This window comes from Condylostylus longicornis, unplaced genomic scaffold (assembly GCF_029603195.1).
Source record: "Condylostylus longicornis isolate FDR11 unplaced genomic scaffold, ASM2960319v2 ptg000013l, whole genome shotgun sequence".
Classification (NCBI taxonomy): Eukaryota; Metazoa; Arthropoda; class Insecta; order Diptera; family Dolichopodidae; genus Condylostylus; species Condylostylus longicornis.
Window position 1 is genome coordinate 1,614,696 of NW_026577982.1, and position 17,781 is coordinate 1,632,476.

Consider the following 17,781-nt stretch of genomic DNA (forward strand, 5'->3'; position numbering starts at 1 on the left):
TTTTGTTTTCAATTTGGCATTAGTTTAAATTAAAAACTAAATTTTAAGTTAATTAAAATAATTTATGAGTTTCAGATTGCAATACTTAAGAGCAATAGTTTTTATAACTGATCAGATCAGTTTATTTCCCTGAAATTTCATAAATATGAATTCATCTATTCTCACCATCAATTCTGGACCAACATACAATAATTAAATAAATAATATAAATATAAAATTTATTAAATAATAATGAAAATATTGAAAAATTTAATGAAAAAATTTCAAATAAAAATTTTATTAAGGGCTCACACAGACATTCAAATTTTAGTATTGCAAATGTTTGATTACTTATTTGTATTCCAAAGATTTATATTCAAAAGCGCACACATGCAAGTGTATGATCGTACGCAATTTAGCAATCAAACAGTTTATATTTTTTTTACAAACTGTTTGCAATTTAATAATTTCTAATAGTTAAGTTGCTTAAATGAGCACACAATAAATTTGTAAGGCAAATGTAATTGTAAAAACTAAAAATTGCATATTTTCCAGAACCCTAACGAAATTTGGGAGTAAAACTAACAATTATTATTACAAATTGGTATAGGCCATGATTATCAAACCAAATACAATAAAATACAACAATTAAAAACATTTTAAAACAAGATTTAATTAATTAGTAAATATTTTTAGAATTTTTTTTTCTATTTTCAAACTTAACTAGGTACATAAATTATTCATATCATTAAATAAATAAAATTATTTTATTAATTCATACATGCCTATACATACATACTCGTCGTACATACATAAATGTCTGTACAATTATTTAATTTGTCTGTTATACACAATTCATACATACATAAACATATGAACGCGTACAATATTTAATATGCGAATTATAAATAACTTACTAACTTATTTAAATTTTACTATAATTATAATAAATGCTTATATAAAATTTATTGTTATATAGCTATGTATATATTTATATGAAAAATCATAATACACAACAATGTTATAATAATAAATTTATTGGTAGATATGTAAGTAAATTTGTTTAGTTCAGCAAAAGCAATACACATATGGTATGAAATTGAAGAGACACTGTTTTTTTTTTATTTTTATTTTTTACACTGATGAATATGAGCGATAAAAAAAAAAGAGTGAGAAAAAGATGGAAAACGAGAGAGAGAGAAAGGGAGAACAAGAGAACAAATGAAAGAATAAAAAAAAAAATATTTTGTGTGATTGTGTGATATGAAAATGAGATTTTTAAAATTCTAACCTAAAAAAAAAATAAAATATTTTCTTAACTTTTTCAAGTATTAAACTTTTTATTGTACTTTTTTTTATTTTCATAATATTATTTTAGTTTTTAATGAAAATATAGAGGAATTTAATTATGCCTTTTAAAAAAAAAAAAATTGGTACCTACTTAAATATGAAATTATTCAATTTTTAGTATTGATATTTCAGAATGAATAATAGTATGATTGGAAAATATCAGAAAAGTAATTATAATCAATATGTACATACATACATATATATGTAGATACTAAAGTAGATATTTATTACCTACCTAATCAAAGTTCAACAATTTTTAATTTAGTGATAAAAGGAGAAAATTCGTAAAGAATTTGTAATATTTGTGAAGGAAATGAACGAGACTAGGTACATTCCTACCTAACAATTCTAAATCACATTCATATGGCTAGTTATGTTATACATATGATTACTTATACTTATATTTATTTATATTATTTAAATCATATTGTTATACTTATTCGTGTAGTATTATTAATTATATTAATATGTGAAATTTATTCACTCATTTAAATGCATATTAATATTTATATACATATTATATTATGACGATTTAAATTGAGTAAATTTGGCGACTAAAATTGATTTAAAAAGAGAAAATAGAAAAAAATCAGAAAATTTCAGCAATCGCAAGATTTTTTATTTAAAGTTTTATGAGTAGCGTTTTCTTCCATTAAATTTAGTTAGAACTAATGTCTTTATATCTAACAAGTCCCAATGCTCAGAGAGAAACTTGAAAGCACACCTTATTTTATATGGCCTTTTTTAAATCGAAGTGGCTATTTTTTGAGAAGAAATATTAAAATAAATTCACACTTATTATAAAGCAGGTAAAATTTAGAACATATATTTGAAAAATCAAAAAAATATATTAATATTTTCATTGATAATTATTTTAAAATTTAAAAAAAAAGCGGAAAAACAACAAGCACATCCTTCACCTTTAACGTTTTATATGTTACTGAAAGCATTTTATTATTTTTAAGTTAACAGCTTTTTTTTCTAATAGGGTAAGTTAACGCAAGATATGGGAAGTACCTGTGGTGTCAAGTTGAAAATATAATTAATGAAAGATAATTCTTAAATATTGATATAAATACATATGTAGTAAAGAAAAAATTTGAAGAGGGAATTACTAAATAATATCTAAAATACAATCAAATATTATTTGTTAAATACAAATTTTATATAAACTTCAAAATTTTACCTCTATTTTTATTTGAAAAAATATTAAAAACTTACTATCATTTATATCAATTACCTAAGAAAAAAAAATATTTAAAATGTTTGGAAAAAACAATCATATATTTTTATGACCGGATTTAAATATTTTTCTATTTTTGAAATAAATGGTATTTTACCAAATGACTCCAAAATTCCGACTGTAAAATAACAGGTATTTTAAAATTTTGTTCAGGTATTTTAAAATTCTTTCCGTTTAAAATTAAGATAGGTCATACATACACATGCAGGGACATTTTATAAATAGATTGCTCTTGTTTACCTGCTAATAAAATATGAAAAAAGAGCACAGCAAAATTTTTGAAGCACTCAATATAACATGTTTGAAATAGTTTTAAAATAATTATTTAAAAAAAAATTTATTGGAAGTGGTACATACATATTTATTTTTAATAATTTAAAAACTAACTGAAATTATTTGAAACAATTTTATAAGTAACGTATGAATAATCGAAATGAGATAATTCAAATTGTTGAAATGTGTCAACCTATATTACTTTTAATAACATTTTTGTTAGCCGACACTACTCAACTTACCTTATTGGGAAATACAAAATGTGCATAAAAAATCATACATCCTTCCTCATTAACATTTGAAACCATACTGAAATATGAATTTGAAATTTTTTTCATTTTTTCTTTCCTCCTACCTTTCTTTCTTTTTCGTGCAATAGAATTTAAATGGGAAGCTTTTTAAAAAATGTGTATAATATCCTGAGATTTTTTAAAATATTAATCTCTTTTTTACGTAAAAAAAAAGAAAAAAATAATAAAAAATATGACACGATCAGTGGCATTTAAAGAAAAAACCAACAACGAGGCCAAAAATTCGTAACATTTCGTAAAAAAAATTGAGTATTGGGACTTGTTAGATATAAAGACATTATTAGAACAATTAAGTATTTGAGTTTTATTTCAAAAAAAGAGAACGTTTTACATTATTCGACTTATTACTGTGTTACAAACTCCCCCTCATCGCACGTTTTTCCAAAAATCAGTTTATCTATTTATGACTTATTATTAATATTTAACATTTTTAGATATTATAACACATATTCATTTTCTATTGCTGGTTGGTACCTATACCTAACTATTATAAACTCATAAACTATTGAATAGGTATGTTTATATACTTACTTATTATGGGTTACCCATCTACCTACCTATGTATGTTAAATATAATGTAGTTGTCATTACTCAGAAAAAGAAAGATAAAATTTCTTAATTTTTTTTTTACAAAAATCATTAATATAGCAAATAAAATACAAAGAATTAAATTTTTATTTATGAAATACAAAATTATATTATATGTATAAAAAATATATGTATCTGGAATATTGATATAAGTAGTTAGATATGTAGGTATATAATGTAGACACTATAAAATACAATGTAATGTAATACAATCTGAACAATTGATTCCCTTTAAAAAAAAAAAAAAATACAAGATAAAATCAAAATTGCAAAAAGAAAAAAAAAATGGTATTTATGGGTGTATATGTACATATATCTACCTATATATATATCTATACTGATTTATTAGCTACCTACCTACATGTGGGCACGAATAGGTGTTAAAAGAAAAATTATATTTTATATTTGAGACATTTAAAAAATTATGAGACTTCTTTATTTTCAAGTAATTTCAAAATTCGAATATTGTAATATTCAACATAACCTAAATTAATAAAATAGTAGAAAATTGTGAATTTAATTCACAAAATTCACAGCACAAAATTTATGTAGTGCTAATAAATGTTATTTGAAAATATTCTAATTAATTATTAATGTGTACCTATACCAATCTACATATATGTACATATATTTTCTATCTGGGCGAAAATTAAAAAAAAAATTACATTTGATTTAAAATTGAACAATTTAATTGATATTTCATCAATTAAATTCTCGATGGTCTTATTCACAAATCAAAAAAGAAACTTCAATATTATCTACCTATTTAAAATAAAATAGATGGGAAATTATCCATTCACTGGTTAGTCTAAAATATATACATATATATATATATGTCTAACTCGGTAGGTGTCTACTTACCTAGTTTTTAAAAATTTGAAAATAAATCCCTTAAATCAATAGATAGAATAGCATGTGTAACAATTTTAATTACCTACTTTAAAATGCAATTTATTAAAACGCAAAAAATAATATATGTATGTGCATATATGACTTATACCTATAAATACATATACGGGCATACATACCTTACATTATAATTTATTATAATATAATTTTAAATTTCCAAATAAATCGTGGTAGGTATAGGTAAATCTAATCAATATTGTAAATGACAAATATTATTATTGCCAGTATATTAAATCTAGTACCTACTTAAAATACAATATAATTTTTCCAAAATTTTTTTGAGATTCTTAAACTTCAAAGCTAAATTTTTCTTTATGTCAAAAAATAAAGAATATCGTAAGTATGTATGTATGTAATTTTAATATTCTTGAATCTTGGAAAATATTATAATTATTTTTAATTGTCAAGTACATATGGAGAAATATGTTTGTGTGTGAGGCATATGACATATTATACATATACGCAATACATATGAAATTTAAATATTTTAAATAAATTTTTTTTTAATAAAAATTATAAAATTTTTTTTTTTGATTACTGTAAATTTTTCATAAGGGGTGAAATTTTTAAATTTTGCATAATTATATTTTATAGCATATTTTTTTTTCTTCTCTCTTCCTCTCTCTCTCTCTCTCTTTGTATGAATATTTAATTATATTTGTTTATTTAAAATAATATTTTGTACTTACCAAATTTTTGTTTAATCCCTAAAAATCGACACAATAAGAGATGGAAACAAAAGAAACAAAAATTTATTGAGAAAATTTAAAATGAAAAGAAAATTTTTTTTTATAATTAAATTTTTTTCAAAATTTCACTTAAGAATTTTTTTTTAATTTTTTTGGTCACTACCACTTTTTATTTTCATATATTAATTATATATATATATAGAGATATAATTTTATTTAAAATACAATTTATACTTATATGTATGTATATAATATATTAATTATATTGCATATACACATGCATACATATATATATATTAATACACATGTATATTTAAATTTTTTTTTCTTTATGATTATTTTTGTTCTAATTTTTCAAATAGAATTTTTTTTTTTTGATTTTTTTTTCTTCTTTATTATTTTATAATTCTTTTTCCTTGAAAAAAATTTTTTTTCACTCTTCTTCTTCTTGTCGAAAAAAAAAGTCACACAGAAAAAAAAAAATTTACTTTTTTTTTCTCTCTTTTTATATTTTTTTTCTTTTTTTTTTTTTTTATTAAAAATTCTCTTTCACAAGAAAAAATTTTTTTTTTATTTTAAAATTTCTAATAAAACACTTCAATATTATTTAAATTTTATATAAAATTTTGGTCCAATATTATTTTTTAAATAAATTTCATTAATTTTTTTTAATTAATATTAATGATTTTATATTAAATTTGAAATATTTTATTATTGATTGAAATTGAACATGAGCCTTACATTTCAGCCATTTTTAAAAAATGGTTGAATAGATGGTCGGGATTGATGCGAGTCGAGCCGACCCATCGTACTGAAAATATATTGCTATAAAAAATGACATTAGCTGACAAATTTATACTAGTAGCCATAATGGTAAAAATGTAGTAGTATAAATATTTTATATGATTTTATGAATGAATGTGTTAGTATTTACTATAAAATACATGAAAATTTTATATTTTTCTTATTTTTATTTTTCTAGTTATTTGACATTTTATAAATTTAATGTCATAATTGGCATTTTTTCCATATAAATTATTGATATGTAGATAAATGTGTATATTTTGTAAAAAATATTTATTGGGATTTTATAAAATAAAATTTTAAATTATTTTAAATGTTTTTTGGGATTTTATAATATTTTTTTTTGAGGAAAAATTATAACTACAGCATGTGGAACAAAAAAAAATATTTTTGTTGATCATTTGTGAGGGTGGACACACGATTAATCATTCACTGTTTTTTTTTTTTGTTATACAATTTCTTGATGAGTTTCTTTACGGTTTTAAAGACGCTTTTTTAGGGCGTTCTTATACTCAAATCTAAATGTTCAAAAAATAACTCAAACATAATTTCAATAAGATTATTAATATTCCGATTTATTCTATATATTCCTTTAACATTGCTTGTTTGGTTTAAAGTTTTGTGCTCAATTTTTATCTTTTTAAAAGGCTCTTCTTTAATCATAGAATTTTTCTAGTAAGGAGGGAATTCCGTTGTGCGATTTCTATCGGGTGGTTTTACCTAAATATTACTTTTATATTTTATAAGTTTGAATTGTCTCATCGCAATAGACATCTCATACGATTTAAGAGCTTATGCTATGTTTTGTAATATTGCTGATTCAATCGTTATATTTCAAACATCTATATATTTTATTTAAAGCGAGCTAATTATGTGACCTTTGAACAAGTGCTTAAAATTGTAAAATGAAAGTACTTTATTTTTCAAGTGAAGTTATATACAACATAACCTTAGTAAATAAATTTTACTATTCCATGAAATTTCCCTTGTTCTAAATATAATCCTTGCGTGTTTTTTAACTCAGTTTTGCGCAAATCTTAATTTGACAGTACGCCTTAAAAAATGAATTTCGTTTGTTTACGTTCTGGTATGTGACGTGTTTAGGTAATTTTTTTTTAATTTTAATTCTTCATATGTAATTTGTAATTGTAATTTTGTAATTATTTCATCTCGAAATCTTATTTAAAAAACTGAATTTTAACAACAGATTATTGCAACTCAACTTTTCAAAATAACAACAAATAAGGAAAAATGTTGGATTTAACAGATATGCAAAAAATTGGTATAGGCCTGGCAGGTTTTGGTATATCATTCCTTCTGCTTGGTGTTCTATTACTATTCGATAGAGGATTATTAGCTATAGGAAATTTATTATTTTTAAGTGGATTGGCATGTGTTATAGGATTTAAGAGAACAGCAACATTCTTCTTTCAAAGACACAAGATAAAAGCAACTATCTCATTTTTTGGCGGATGTGCCATAGTCATTTTTGGTTATCCATTAATTGGAATGCTTGTTGAGTCATATGGATTCTTTCTACTATTTAGTGGATTTTTCCCAGTAGCAATCAACTTTTTAAGGCGGCTACCAGTTATATCAACATTTTTGAATTTACCATTTATAAAGGGTTTTGTGGATAGGATAGCTGGCGATACCAATAGGACATGTGTGTAAATTTGTTTTTAATATTCCTTAATTTAAATACCTAGATATTTTTGATAATTATATTTAAAAATAATTTTTAGTTCAATAAAATTAAAGCATACTGGATTGTTTACAAGTGTATAAAAGAAAATTTTATTTTATTTTTGCGATTATTACCTGTTTGGGTGCAAATAGCTGAAATATTAAATACATATAACATATAATTATACGTCGACTTTTTTAAATAAATTGAAATTTACTTACTTTTTACAACTTTTATTTACTTACATTTTATAAACCGAATTTTACGTATACCTACATACTTGTTACATGGACGTTTTTATTACTTGTACAAAATATGAGGGTGGGCTGCTTTTTTCTTTTATATTTCGTTTATATTTGGCTTGTAGGTAAAATTTGAGTCTTTGACACTTCTATTTTCATGGACTTTAAAAAATGAGAAAAAAAACATTAATCCTTTTATTGTTTTTATTTTGAATTCAAAATATATAATTTTTAGCAAATAGGTACTTAAAATAAAACTTATTTTATTGATCGAAGAAGAAAAAATTTATTTCCATAATTTCTTTATTGACATATTCTTTTCTGAATCTTTTTGCATAACCTTAGCAACCGCCATTTCAAAATCTTCCTGTGTTACATGAACACGCCTTTCTCTTAGAGCATACATACCAGCTTCGGTACACACACCTTTAACTTCCGCTCCTGATGCGCCTGGCATTAATTCTGCAATTTTCTTTAAGTTTATACCGCGTGTTAAATTCATTTTTCTTGAATGAATTTTTAAAATATCTAAACGTGCCTCTTCATTTGGTGGTGGGAATTCAATTTTACGATCAATACGACCTGGCCTTAGTAATGCTGGATCCAAAATATCAATTCGATTTGTTGCCATAATGACTTTAATATTTTTAGTGGCTTCAAAACCATCCAATTGATTCAAAAGTTCTAACATTGTACGTTGTACTTCGGAATCACCACCGGCACCAGACTCAATACGAGAGGAACCAATGGAATCGATTTCATCCATGAAAATAATTGATGGAGCATGTTCACGAGCCATTACGAATAATTCTCTAACCATACGTGAACCTTCACCAATAAACTTCTGTACTAATTCAGAACCAGAAACGCGAATAAATGTACATTCTGTGTGATGTGCAACAGCTCTTGCCAAAAGAGTTTTACCAGTACCAGGAGGTCCATATAATAAAACTCCTTTAGGTTGAGCAATTCCAAGAGCATCAAATAATTCTGGATGTTTTACTGGTAATTCAATCACTTCTTTTATTTCTTTTATTTGTTTATCTAAACCACCGACCATTTCATATGTTGAATCCGGAACTTTTTCAACCATCATAAGTGATACCAGAGGATCAACTTTATTGGGAAGAATTTTATGTAGAGTGTAACTTTCATTGCGTAGTGCCACCCTACAATTTGGTGTCACATCGTTAATGTCAATATTCTTATCTATATCAACTACAAATTTTCCTTCTGGATGAACTTTAACAAGAACTTTCTTTTTATCCATAGGTTTAACTACTTCTCCAACATAACTTCCTTGTTCTTGAAGTAATTGAAGCTCTTCTCTCAACATTCGAACTGAAATTTCAATAAAGTAAAACGTGTTTCGTTATATTATAAAATAAATTCCTTACCTTTAGCATTCAGTTCGTTTCGCTGAGCTTGAAGACGACGTAAATTTTGACTTTTTTCAGCAACAATTAATTGTAATTCTTCGATTTTTTGAATGTAATATGAACGAAAGCCTTCACCTTTCGTGATGTCAACATCCATCTGCAATAATACAGACATATTATGCTAAATTGAATATATTGAACATATTAAAATCACTAAAATATTCTTACCTTGTTTTGAATAGTCATTTTGATTAAAATTTGACTATTAATATTCTAAGAATCGAAATATCTTTTAATTATTTTTATTCTATTTTAATTTGCAATGCAATTACTCGGCAATTTCCTTTATATGTCAAATTTTTGAAAGTATATCTGAGCAAGAGTTTCCCAAACTGTTATTATTATGGCACACAAACTTTTTATTTAAATTGGCAGCAATTGTTTTTGAGTTTATATTTTAAGTTAGAATTTAGATTGAATTAACCCCTTGTGCTAAATGTTCAATAAAATATTTTTTCTAACATTTATTTTAATTTTTAAAAAACAAACTTAAATACTTCATGTTTAGAGCGAAAAAGTCTTCGAAAATACTTAATGTTTTAAAGATTTAATTTTTTATGTAAAAACATCCCATGATTTATTTAAAGGATTCTCTTGAAATTTTTGTATTTCAGGGGCCAATTTTATATTTTCATGACAATTGGACTTCAGAAATTGAATTTTATTTAAATAAACATATTAAATTTTAAAATATTTTGCGAAAAAACACAAAATGCCGTCGATTATCAGCTTGTCAAATCAGAATTATATGTTGTAGGCATGACAATGGAGATGTTCGAATGTTTGGTTCCAATTTTGATCTTAATACATATAGATTATATATTCTTAGCACGATTTTTTTCTATATGGTGCAAAAATATTTTAACATTGAAAAAAGTTACATAAACAAATGTAGGATAATTTATAATATTAGAAAGTAAACTAGTTATTTTCTGCAGATTTATAATGATACGAAGATTTCGAAATCTATGTTTAAGCACATCTGCATCATTAAAAATCCGCAATAACAATATAAAATGCGATCACAAGCCCGATCGTAGGGGGATTTTCGATAATTTAGATATGCACTAAAAGTTCTAACTTTTCACTACTTACAAATTTCCCAAAACTTAACATTTAACCTTTGTAGATTTGTAACGTACTATTTCGTAACTATTATTGTAACGTAATTCTTTTACATTTAATATTTTTCTATAAAACTTAAAAATTTCTTTTAAAACTTTAAAATACAACTTCTATTTTCAAACATACTATTTTTGTCGAGTTTGCAATTTGGGTTTTTCGAAAATCTTCTAGCTTTTCAAGATGCTTAAAAAAAAAACAGAAAAAAAATTAGTAAAAAAAGAATCAAACTATGAGGAAAATTTTATAATTTCCTTATTTTATTTATATTTTATTTTTAGTTTTTCTTTTATAATATCCAATCAGATATTTTATAAATTTCTTTTTAAGATTTATTTAACAAAATCAAGTTTTCGTGCTTTTAAACTGCGGTATTTTTAAAATCAAAGGAAAAAAAAATCTACTAAAATATACATATCAAAATATTTATACATAATGTACTTGAAATCAAATTTTTTATTTGCAATCGAATTATTAAAGAAATTTAAATAATTTAAAATTATGACCTCTTGTTTTCTTTATTTATATATTTTCATATTGATTTTATTTCTAATAACTTAATTCTTATGTACTTTAGTTTTATACATATATAATATAGATATATATTACATTGAATAATATAATAATATATTATATTATATACATGTATGAATATAATATTTATAACTTAAAAATTTCATTATAAATCTATATAGGTATATACATAATAAATGTGTTGATTTTTTTTTTTTTTGCTGATGGCATAAATTAATTCAATAAATAAATTTTTTTGTGTATTATTTTTTTTTTTAAATAAAATGCCTCTTATATTCTGTATTATATAAGATTGAATATATAGTTTTGTATATTGTATATATATATATATCTAAGTTTAATACGTATATATTACTAAGTTTTAAGTAAAAACGTAACAATCATTACATGCACAGGTAGTTTCTTATTTTTTTTTTTGTTTTAATAACTTAAATTCTGAAAAATAATTCTATCTATTTTTAAATTCTATTTTAAAAAAATTTAATATATGGATTTTAATGCAATTGAATTCAATCTATGACATCACATTTATTTTTTTTTCATATTTATTTATCTGCTGCTTGAATATTTAAATCTTAATTAGAAAATAAAATACAAAAAAAGAAAGTGAAATAAAAAATCAATTAATAATTACATACATTATTATTTTTACTACTAATTTTAGAATCAAATTTTAAGAAATGCGAAGTGAATTAGAATTATATATGTATATTTATTAAAACAAATTCTCTAAAATTAAAATTTAAGAATAAAAAACTTACAAACACATTATTTAGTTTAAATTAAACAAAAAGAAAAATAAATTTACTATTATTTAGTTTGCCTTTTAAACTTACATTATTAAACTTATAATTTATAAGTTTAAAAAAAAAGAACAATTTTACAATATAGTACATACAAATTTATTATATATGTGTATAATATTTTAATAATACCAATCGTGTTCTTATTAAATTTTAAAAAAAAAACATATTAAAACAAAAAAAAAGTAAAATTAATTTTTCTTGTTTTTCACTAAGTAATTGAAGAAAATTTTTTGTTTTTTGTCTTTCTATCTTAAAAAATACAATTATTTATTTCTTTCCTAAATCTTGAAAGTATAACGCCATATTTATTAAAAAGGAAAATATTTTTTAATTTTTATTTTAAATATTAAGTATAAAATAAAATAAATTACTATACTCAATTTTAAACGCCTTTAATAATAGTATTTATCAATCATTACCAACAGTATTATTTTCACTTTCTTTATCATCATCTTCATTACTACTATTATCATTGTCATCGCTGCCATCATTACTATCATTATTATCATCTTTTATTATTAAATTAGTTTCGGAATCATTTTGTGAATCTTCAAGTACAGTTTCCCAATTCTTATCGGTAACACTTATATCACTACATTCATCATCATCATCGTCATCAGGCTTATTATTTATATCGTTTTTTATTGTTAGTTCATAATTTGTTTCATTGTTCATTTCATAATTTTCATCTGTTTTAATTGGATATTTTCTTGGTCTACCTCTTCTTTTTCCAATTCCACGTCCACCACGTATACCCAATGCTTTATCTCTTTTCAATTTATATCTGGATTTTACAGGTGGACGACCAAGACGTTTTTTTGTTTTACCTATTGGTGAATATCCGATTGGACGACCTCTTTTTTTTGTTGGTAATATGTCCGATGTTAAACCGTTTTCCAATTTAGCTTCAATAGTATGATTATTTTCTATTTGTGTAATAGGACTCTCATTCTCATATTTTATATATGGTCGGTCTGATGTATTAACTTTTATTAATCTTGGACGACCTCTGGGGCCTCTGGGTTTAAAAGGTTTTGGTGGTCCTGGTGGTCGACCAACTTTTCTACCAGGTACTTTTATTTTTGGGGGTCTATCTGGATATAGTTTTGGACGTCCACGTCTACCAGGAATTTTAAGACCTTTTGGTTTATGATTTTCTACATTTCTTTCAGTTTTGATTCCTGAATCTGTTTCAGTTTTCATTTCCACATTTGTTTCAGTTTTGAGTTCTACTTTTGTTTCAGTTTTGAGTTCTACTTTTGTTTCAGTTTTGAGTTCTACATTTCTTACACTTTTGATTTTTGGTGGTTTGTTAGGGTTAGGTTTACGACCTGGTTTTCCTGAAAAGTTTTCAATTATTTTCTTTTACTTATTTTTTATGTTTAAAAATTTATACCTCTAATTTTTGGTGGCTTTGGAGGACCTTTGGGGCGGCCCATTCTTCTTCTAGGTTCTAAGGTAATAGGTTTTACATTAATAATTTTTTCGCTAACTTGTGATGAATTTACAGATTCATTTTCTTTTATCTTTATTTTATCTTCATTCTTTACATCGGATTTGGTATCGTCTTTTTCAGGTGCGTGAATTTCATTAATTTTATTATCAATAGGAGAGTTTCCATTTGAACTACTTTGCACTGAAATTGATTCCATTGCTGGGTTATTACTCTGTGAATTTTCTTCATTTTCATTGTCTACATTAATAGTCATAGGTCGGCCACATTTTCTTTTTGAAGCAGGAGAACTATCTTCTGTCGAATAACCTGATGGTTTATCTCTTTTAGTTTTCGTTTTATGTTTTTGATATGGGCCAAGAAATCCTAATCTCAAACTAAAATTTTTTTTTTCTGAACCATCATCACTTTCTGTATTAGACTTAGTATTTGTTTCTGGAGGAGTTTCTTTTTTTTTCATTATGTATCCTTTGGGTCTACCACGACTTCTTTTAATTTCTGTTGTTACTACTCCAGACACTAAATTTTTGAAAATTTCAAATGCACACATTTAAAAATTTATAATAAAATTTACCTTTGTTGGCATTAGCTTTATCTACATCGTTTATATTAAATTCAACTTCTCTCAGTACAGCCAATTGAAAAGCCCCATTTGACAAATTGCCGGTCTGTGAAAAACCTGGAAATCCTAAAATGCTCAATTTTTAATATCCTATTGTTTTTGTTTTGCGCAATTTACCATTCTCCTCTACGCTATGGTTAATCATATCTGATTTTTCTTCAACTTCGTCATCGTCATCGTCTATAACAATTGGAGTATTATTATCAATTTTCCTAATTCCGGAAAAATCGTTGCTTTTCCTAGGGGATGTTACTGTAATATACCCATTTTGAATATTTCGTTTGCATATAGTTGTTTTCGGTAATGATTGTTCAAGATCACAAAATTGTTCCAAAGCGTCTTTTGCCATTGTTGTTTTATTTCATGCATATGCCACTGTTTAAAATTAAGAAAGTTTAAATTGCAAACTGATAAGCATTCTCCAAAATATTTAATTTTTATTTTATTTGTATAAAATGGCTTTTCCAAAAAAAAAATAATTAATGATGAAACTATGGCGTGCCAATTATTATTTAAACTTCAAAGCGGCAATCAAATTTTGAATGCCAATTATGACAGTAATTGACAAAGTTTATACAAACAAAATCAAAAATGTTATTCTGAATTTGTGGGAAATTTTTTGGTACTTTTTTTAGGATTACGCAGTGGCATCTATCAGATGATTTTTAAAACTAACCGTAAAAAGTAGTAACAAAATAATTTTCGAGTTACCGTTTATTAAATTTTTTTCGCTAAATATTTTTTAATTGGCAATGTGGTAATTTACTGCATTTTTAATCTGCAACACTTAAAAAATCTATGTTATATGTACACATGGTCTTTTTTAAATACAAATTGAAAATCACCCAGAAACAGCTATGCTTCCTTTGCAGAAACAAACTGGCCTAACCCTCACTCCCAATGTTTTTGTTTTTTTTTTTAAATAAACGAAAACTAAAATTCTTACTCTTTTCTTTTCAAAAAACTCATAACATGAAAGATTTTATGAATATTTTAAGCAAAACAAAATGTTAAATATATTTTATCTCGGTAAAAATTTATGTGAGTTAGGCCATTTTACTTTTGAGCTCCTCATTTCTAATTAATTGTTTTTTTTAAAACACAATAAAATACATTTATTTTCTTTTACTTATTCCAATTCTTTTCCAAAATTTCTAAAGTTAAAACTGATAGCGGAATATTTATGAAAATAAACAACAATTACAGAAATAGTGAAAATGGCGTTTTGAAAGAAATGTCTTTATGAAAATTAATGTAAAAAATAATAACAAAAATTTCCCAAAAATTTGGTCTTTTTTACAAAAATTTTGAAAAACAAAAAATCCAAAATTCTCACTTTGGGTGGTTTTTTCCCGAAAACTAAAGGTCAGACATTATTAATTGTAAGAACAATAAAGTTGGGTCAAACCAATGGTTTGTATTGTAGCACTTTTCCCTTCAGCAAGTGAAAATTCTGCTTTTAAATACAGTCTATGTATACCTATCACACATTCTAAAAATTATTTTCATTCATATACAAAACTCTTTCTAGGATTGCATATATTTAGGATGACGCAGTCTTATAAAGCAAAAATTAATAAAAAGGGGTTAACATAATGCTCGATTTTAAGGTTTAATTATGTGAGTTAAGAAAAATAATTATATTTTTTAATGTCATGGAATTTACCGTTAGCTTTTTGTGTTTATAGAAATTTGAAAAAGCTTGCGGTTTCGGAAATATAAGGTGTCAAAAATTCAAATTTTACAAATTTTAAGAGGCAATAACTCGAGAGGGGAAGGAGATGGAAAAAAATTTTTTTCCAACGAAATGAACTATTTGTTAATGTCTAAAAGCCCATAAAATTTCAAGCTTCTACAGGTTGGGGTCTAGAAAATAAACGACATCAAAAATTTGGAAAAAACGGACTTTAGATAACGGTAAATTTGAGCGGCCATTTTGTTTTCTAAAGTTAACCTTTAGTATACCCCGCTAGGGGAAGCAAGCCACTGCCTTTCTGCGCTTGCAAAATTTGAAAAATCCTTATGGTTTCATTGCACTAAATAGTTAAAGAATGGCATTTTTAGGGTTTCGGGGGGTATAACTTCTAAAGGGGGGGAGATAGGTAAAAATTTTGTTCTACAAAAATAAGTTTCTAGTAAAAATCTATGTACGTACAAAATTTCAGCTTTCTATCTTCAAGGGTGTAGAAGTTTTGTAAACAGACACACGGACGGACGGACGGACGGACGGACAGAGTGAAACTAATAAGCACTTTTTTTCAAAAATTTTTTGGAAAAGTGCTAAAAATTAACAACTATCAATTATATTTAAAACAATGGTTACACTATGTTGCACGTCTCCCAAGTTATTTGCATTTATCATATGAGGAATTAATCTGGGACCGATTTTTTGAACGGGTATATCTGTATATCACATAATGTATGAAACATATGATAATGTTTTCGGTCTAAGATCATAAAAATAGAATTAAAAATGATATATAGGAAACCTGAAAGTTTATCATTCCTTTTTTTGTTGTTCGCTTAATTCTGCAGAAAAAATATACTAAAAATATGTTCGTCCGTTCACTCACACGTACATAATAAAACCTTAATTGAAAATAGGGAAACCTATACTATTTTTGAAAGAACATAAATGCCTATAAATATATGTATGTAACAAAATATTTTGCTTACATATATTTACAAAACTGTTATATTTACATACATATTATGTATATTTTTGTAGTATTTTTGCTATATTTGAAATAAATTTAAAAATTCATAAAAAATTCGTCTTTGAAGAAGGTCAGTATAACTAAAAAACATATATATATATATATATATATATACCTTTGATATATACATATTATGTATATTCTAAATTTGCTTGTTAAAATAATATCAAAGAGGCACATAATATTACAGGTATACGTACAGGTTAATTTGAATATGTTTATATCTGTATATAGGCAGATGATGACACAAGAGGCATAATATGAAATATGACATGTTATTGTATGCATGTATTAATATTTTGTTTTGCAATATCTAATTTTACTAAGCCTAGTGACAAACGAACAACGGACGCAAGAGGGGGCATAACCGAATAATGACAATAAGATTTTTTTTTATAATGAAAGACCGATGAAAATTGAAATTGTTTGACATAGATTAGGGTTTTTTTAGCTTAAATTTTGAACAAAAGCATATTAGTAATTAAATAATTCTTAAAATATTTCGACTATTGATAATTTTATTTGACAGTTCATATTATACAGTGGCGTAAGACTATAAAGTACTCACTAATATAAAGTAAATTATAATCAAAATAAAAATCGTTCGATCGCTATTACAAATTTCCCGAAGAAACATCTTTCGCCATTTTACTTTTCGCCGTCAGACAAATAGTGATGTCAAACAGAGTTAACATATTATATGTATACGACTTTCATCAGACTCAGATTGTAGAATGATACGACAGAATCGTAATTTTTGTCGCATATGTAAATAGTAAGAGTGTATCTTAATATTGTAAAAATTATTTTTTGTTATATTATAACACATTTACATACTCGGACCTACATTATGTTATATTTTATTAAATATTTTGAATGAACATTTAATTCTATATATATAATGTAATTGTTTTAATAAGAAAACCAATTGTTTTCCAAAAAAAATAGAAAAATAAAATTTAAAAAAATAAATTGTGTATTATAAGTATAACAATAATATTATAATCTATAAG

At 24.4% G+C, this 17,781-nt stretch overlaps 4 protein-coding genes across 7 annotated transcripts in view; 1 reads left to right on the forward strand and 3 right to left on the reverse strand.

Annotated features, from left to right (window-relative positions):
• The window catches only part of LOC129605172 (putative uncharacterized protein DDB_G0286901), an 88,093-nt gene extending 82,600 nt beyond the window's left edge, over positions 1 to 5,493 (reverse strand). Inside the window, exon 1 of the mRNA XM_055514760.1 lies at positions 5,343 to 5,493. The gene's annotated coding sequence lies outside the window, so the exon portion shown is untranslated. The remainder of the gene's footprint in view (positions 1 to 5,342) is intronic.
• A 1,716-nt stretch (positions 5,494 to 7,209) lies between these two features.
• Positions 7,210 to 7,941, forward strand: LOC129605551 (vesicle transport protein GOT1B). Of its 2 annotated transcripts, none has more exons than XM_055515381.1 (2): positions 7,210 to 7,250; positions 7,354 to 7,941. In XM_055515381.1, the coding sequence occupies exon 2, from the start codon at positions 7,398 to 7,400 to the stop codon at positions 7,818 to 7,820; it is 423 nt and encodes a 140-aa protein (XP_055371356.1). In that variant the 5' UTR covers positions 7,210 to 7,250; positions 7,354 to 7,397; the 3' UTR covers positions 7,821 to 7,941. The 2 variants fall into 2 exon arrangements, with proteins under 2 accessions (XP_055371356.1, XP_055371357.1); XM_055515382.1 differs by lacking the exon at positions 7,210 to 7,250 and having other exon boundaries at positions 7,267 to 7,812; positions 7,892 to 7,941.
• A 324-nt stretch (positions 7,942 to 8,265) lies between these two features.
• LOC129605671 (26S proteasome regulatory subunit 8) lies at positions 8,266 to 9,834 on the reverse strand. Of its 2 annotated transcripts, XM_055515565.1 has the most exons (3): positions 9,683 to 9,834; positions 9,473 to 9,611; positions 8,266 to 9,416 (listed from the first exon to the last, which is right to left on the reverse strand). In XM_055515565.1, the coding sequence occupies exons 1-3, from the start codon at positions 9,698 to 9,700 to the stop codon at positions 8,362 to 8,364; spliced, it is 1,212 nt and encodes a 403-aa protein (XP_055371540.1). In that variant the 5' UTR covers positions 9,701 to 9,834; the 3' UTR covers positions 8,266 to 8,361. The 2 variants fall into 2 exon arrangements, with proteins under 2 accessions (XP_055371540.1, XP_055371541.1); XM_055515566.1 differs by lacking the exon at positions 9,683 to 9,834 and having other exon boundaries at positions 9,473 to 9,629.
• A 2,296-nt stretch (positions 9,835 to 12,130) lies between these two features.
• On the reverse strand, positions 12,131 to 14,568 carry LOC129605670 (uncharacterized protein DDB_G0284459-like). 2 transcript variants are annotated; one of them, XM_055515564.1, is made up of 4 exons: positions 14,169 to 14,568; positions 14,004 to 14,108; positions 13,373 to 13,948; positions 12,131 to 13,316 (listed from the first exon to the last, which is right to left on the reverse strand). In XM_055515564.1, the coding sequence occupies exons 1-4, from the start codon at positions 14,398 to 14,400 to the stop codon at positions 12,385 to 12,387; spliced, it is 1,845 nt and encodes a 614-aa protein (XP_055371539.1). In that variant the 5' UTR covers positions 14,401 to 14,568; the 3' UTR covers positions 12,131 to 12,384. The 2 variants fall into 2 exon arrangements, with proteins under 2 accessions (XP_055371539.1, XP_055371538.1); XM_055515563.1 differs by having other exon boundaries at positions 12,132 to 13,316; positions 14,004 to 14,117.
• Between the last annotated feature and the right edge of the window lie 3,213 nt (positions 14,569 to 17,781).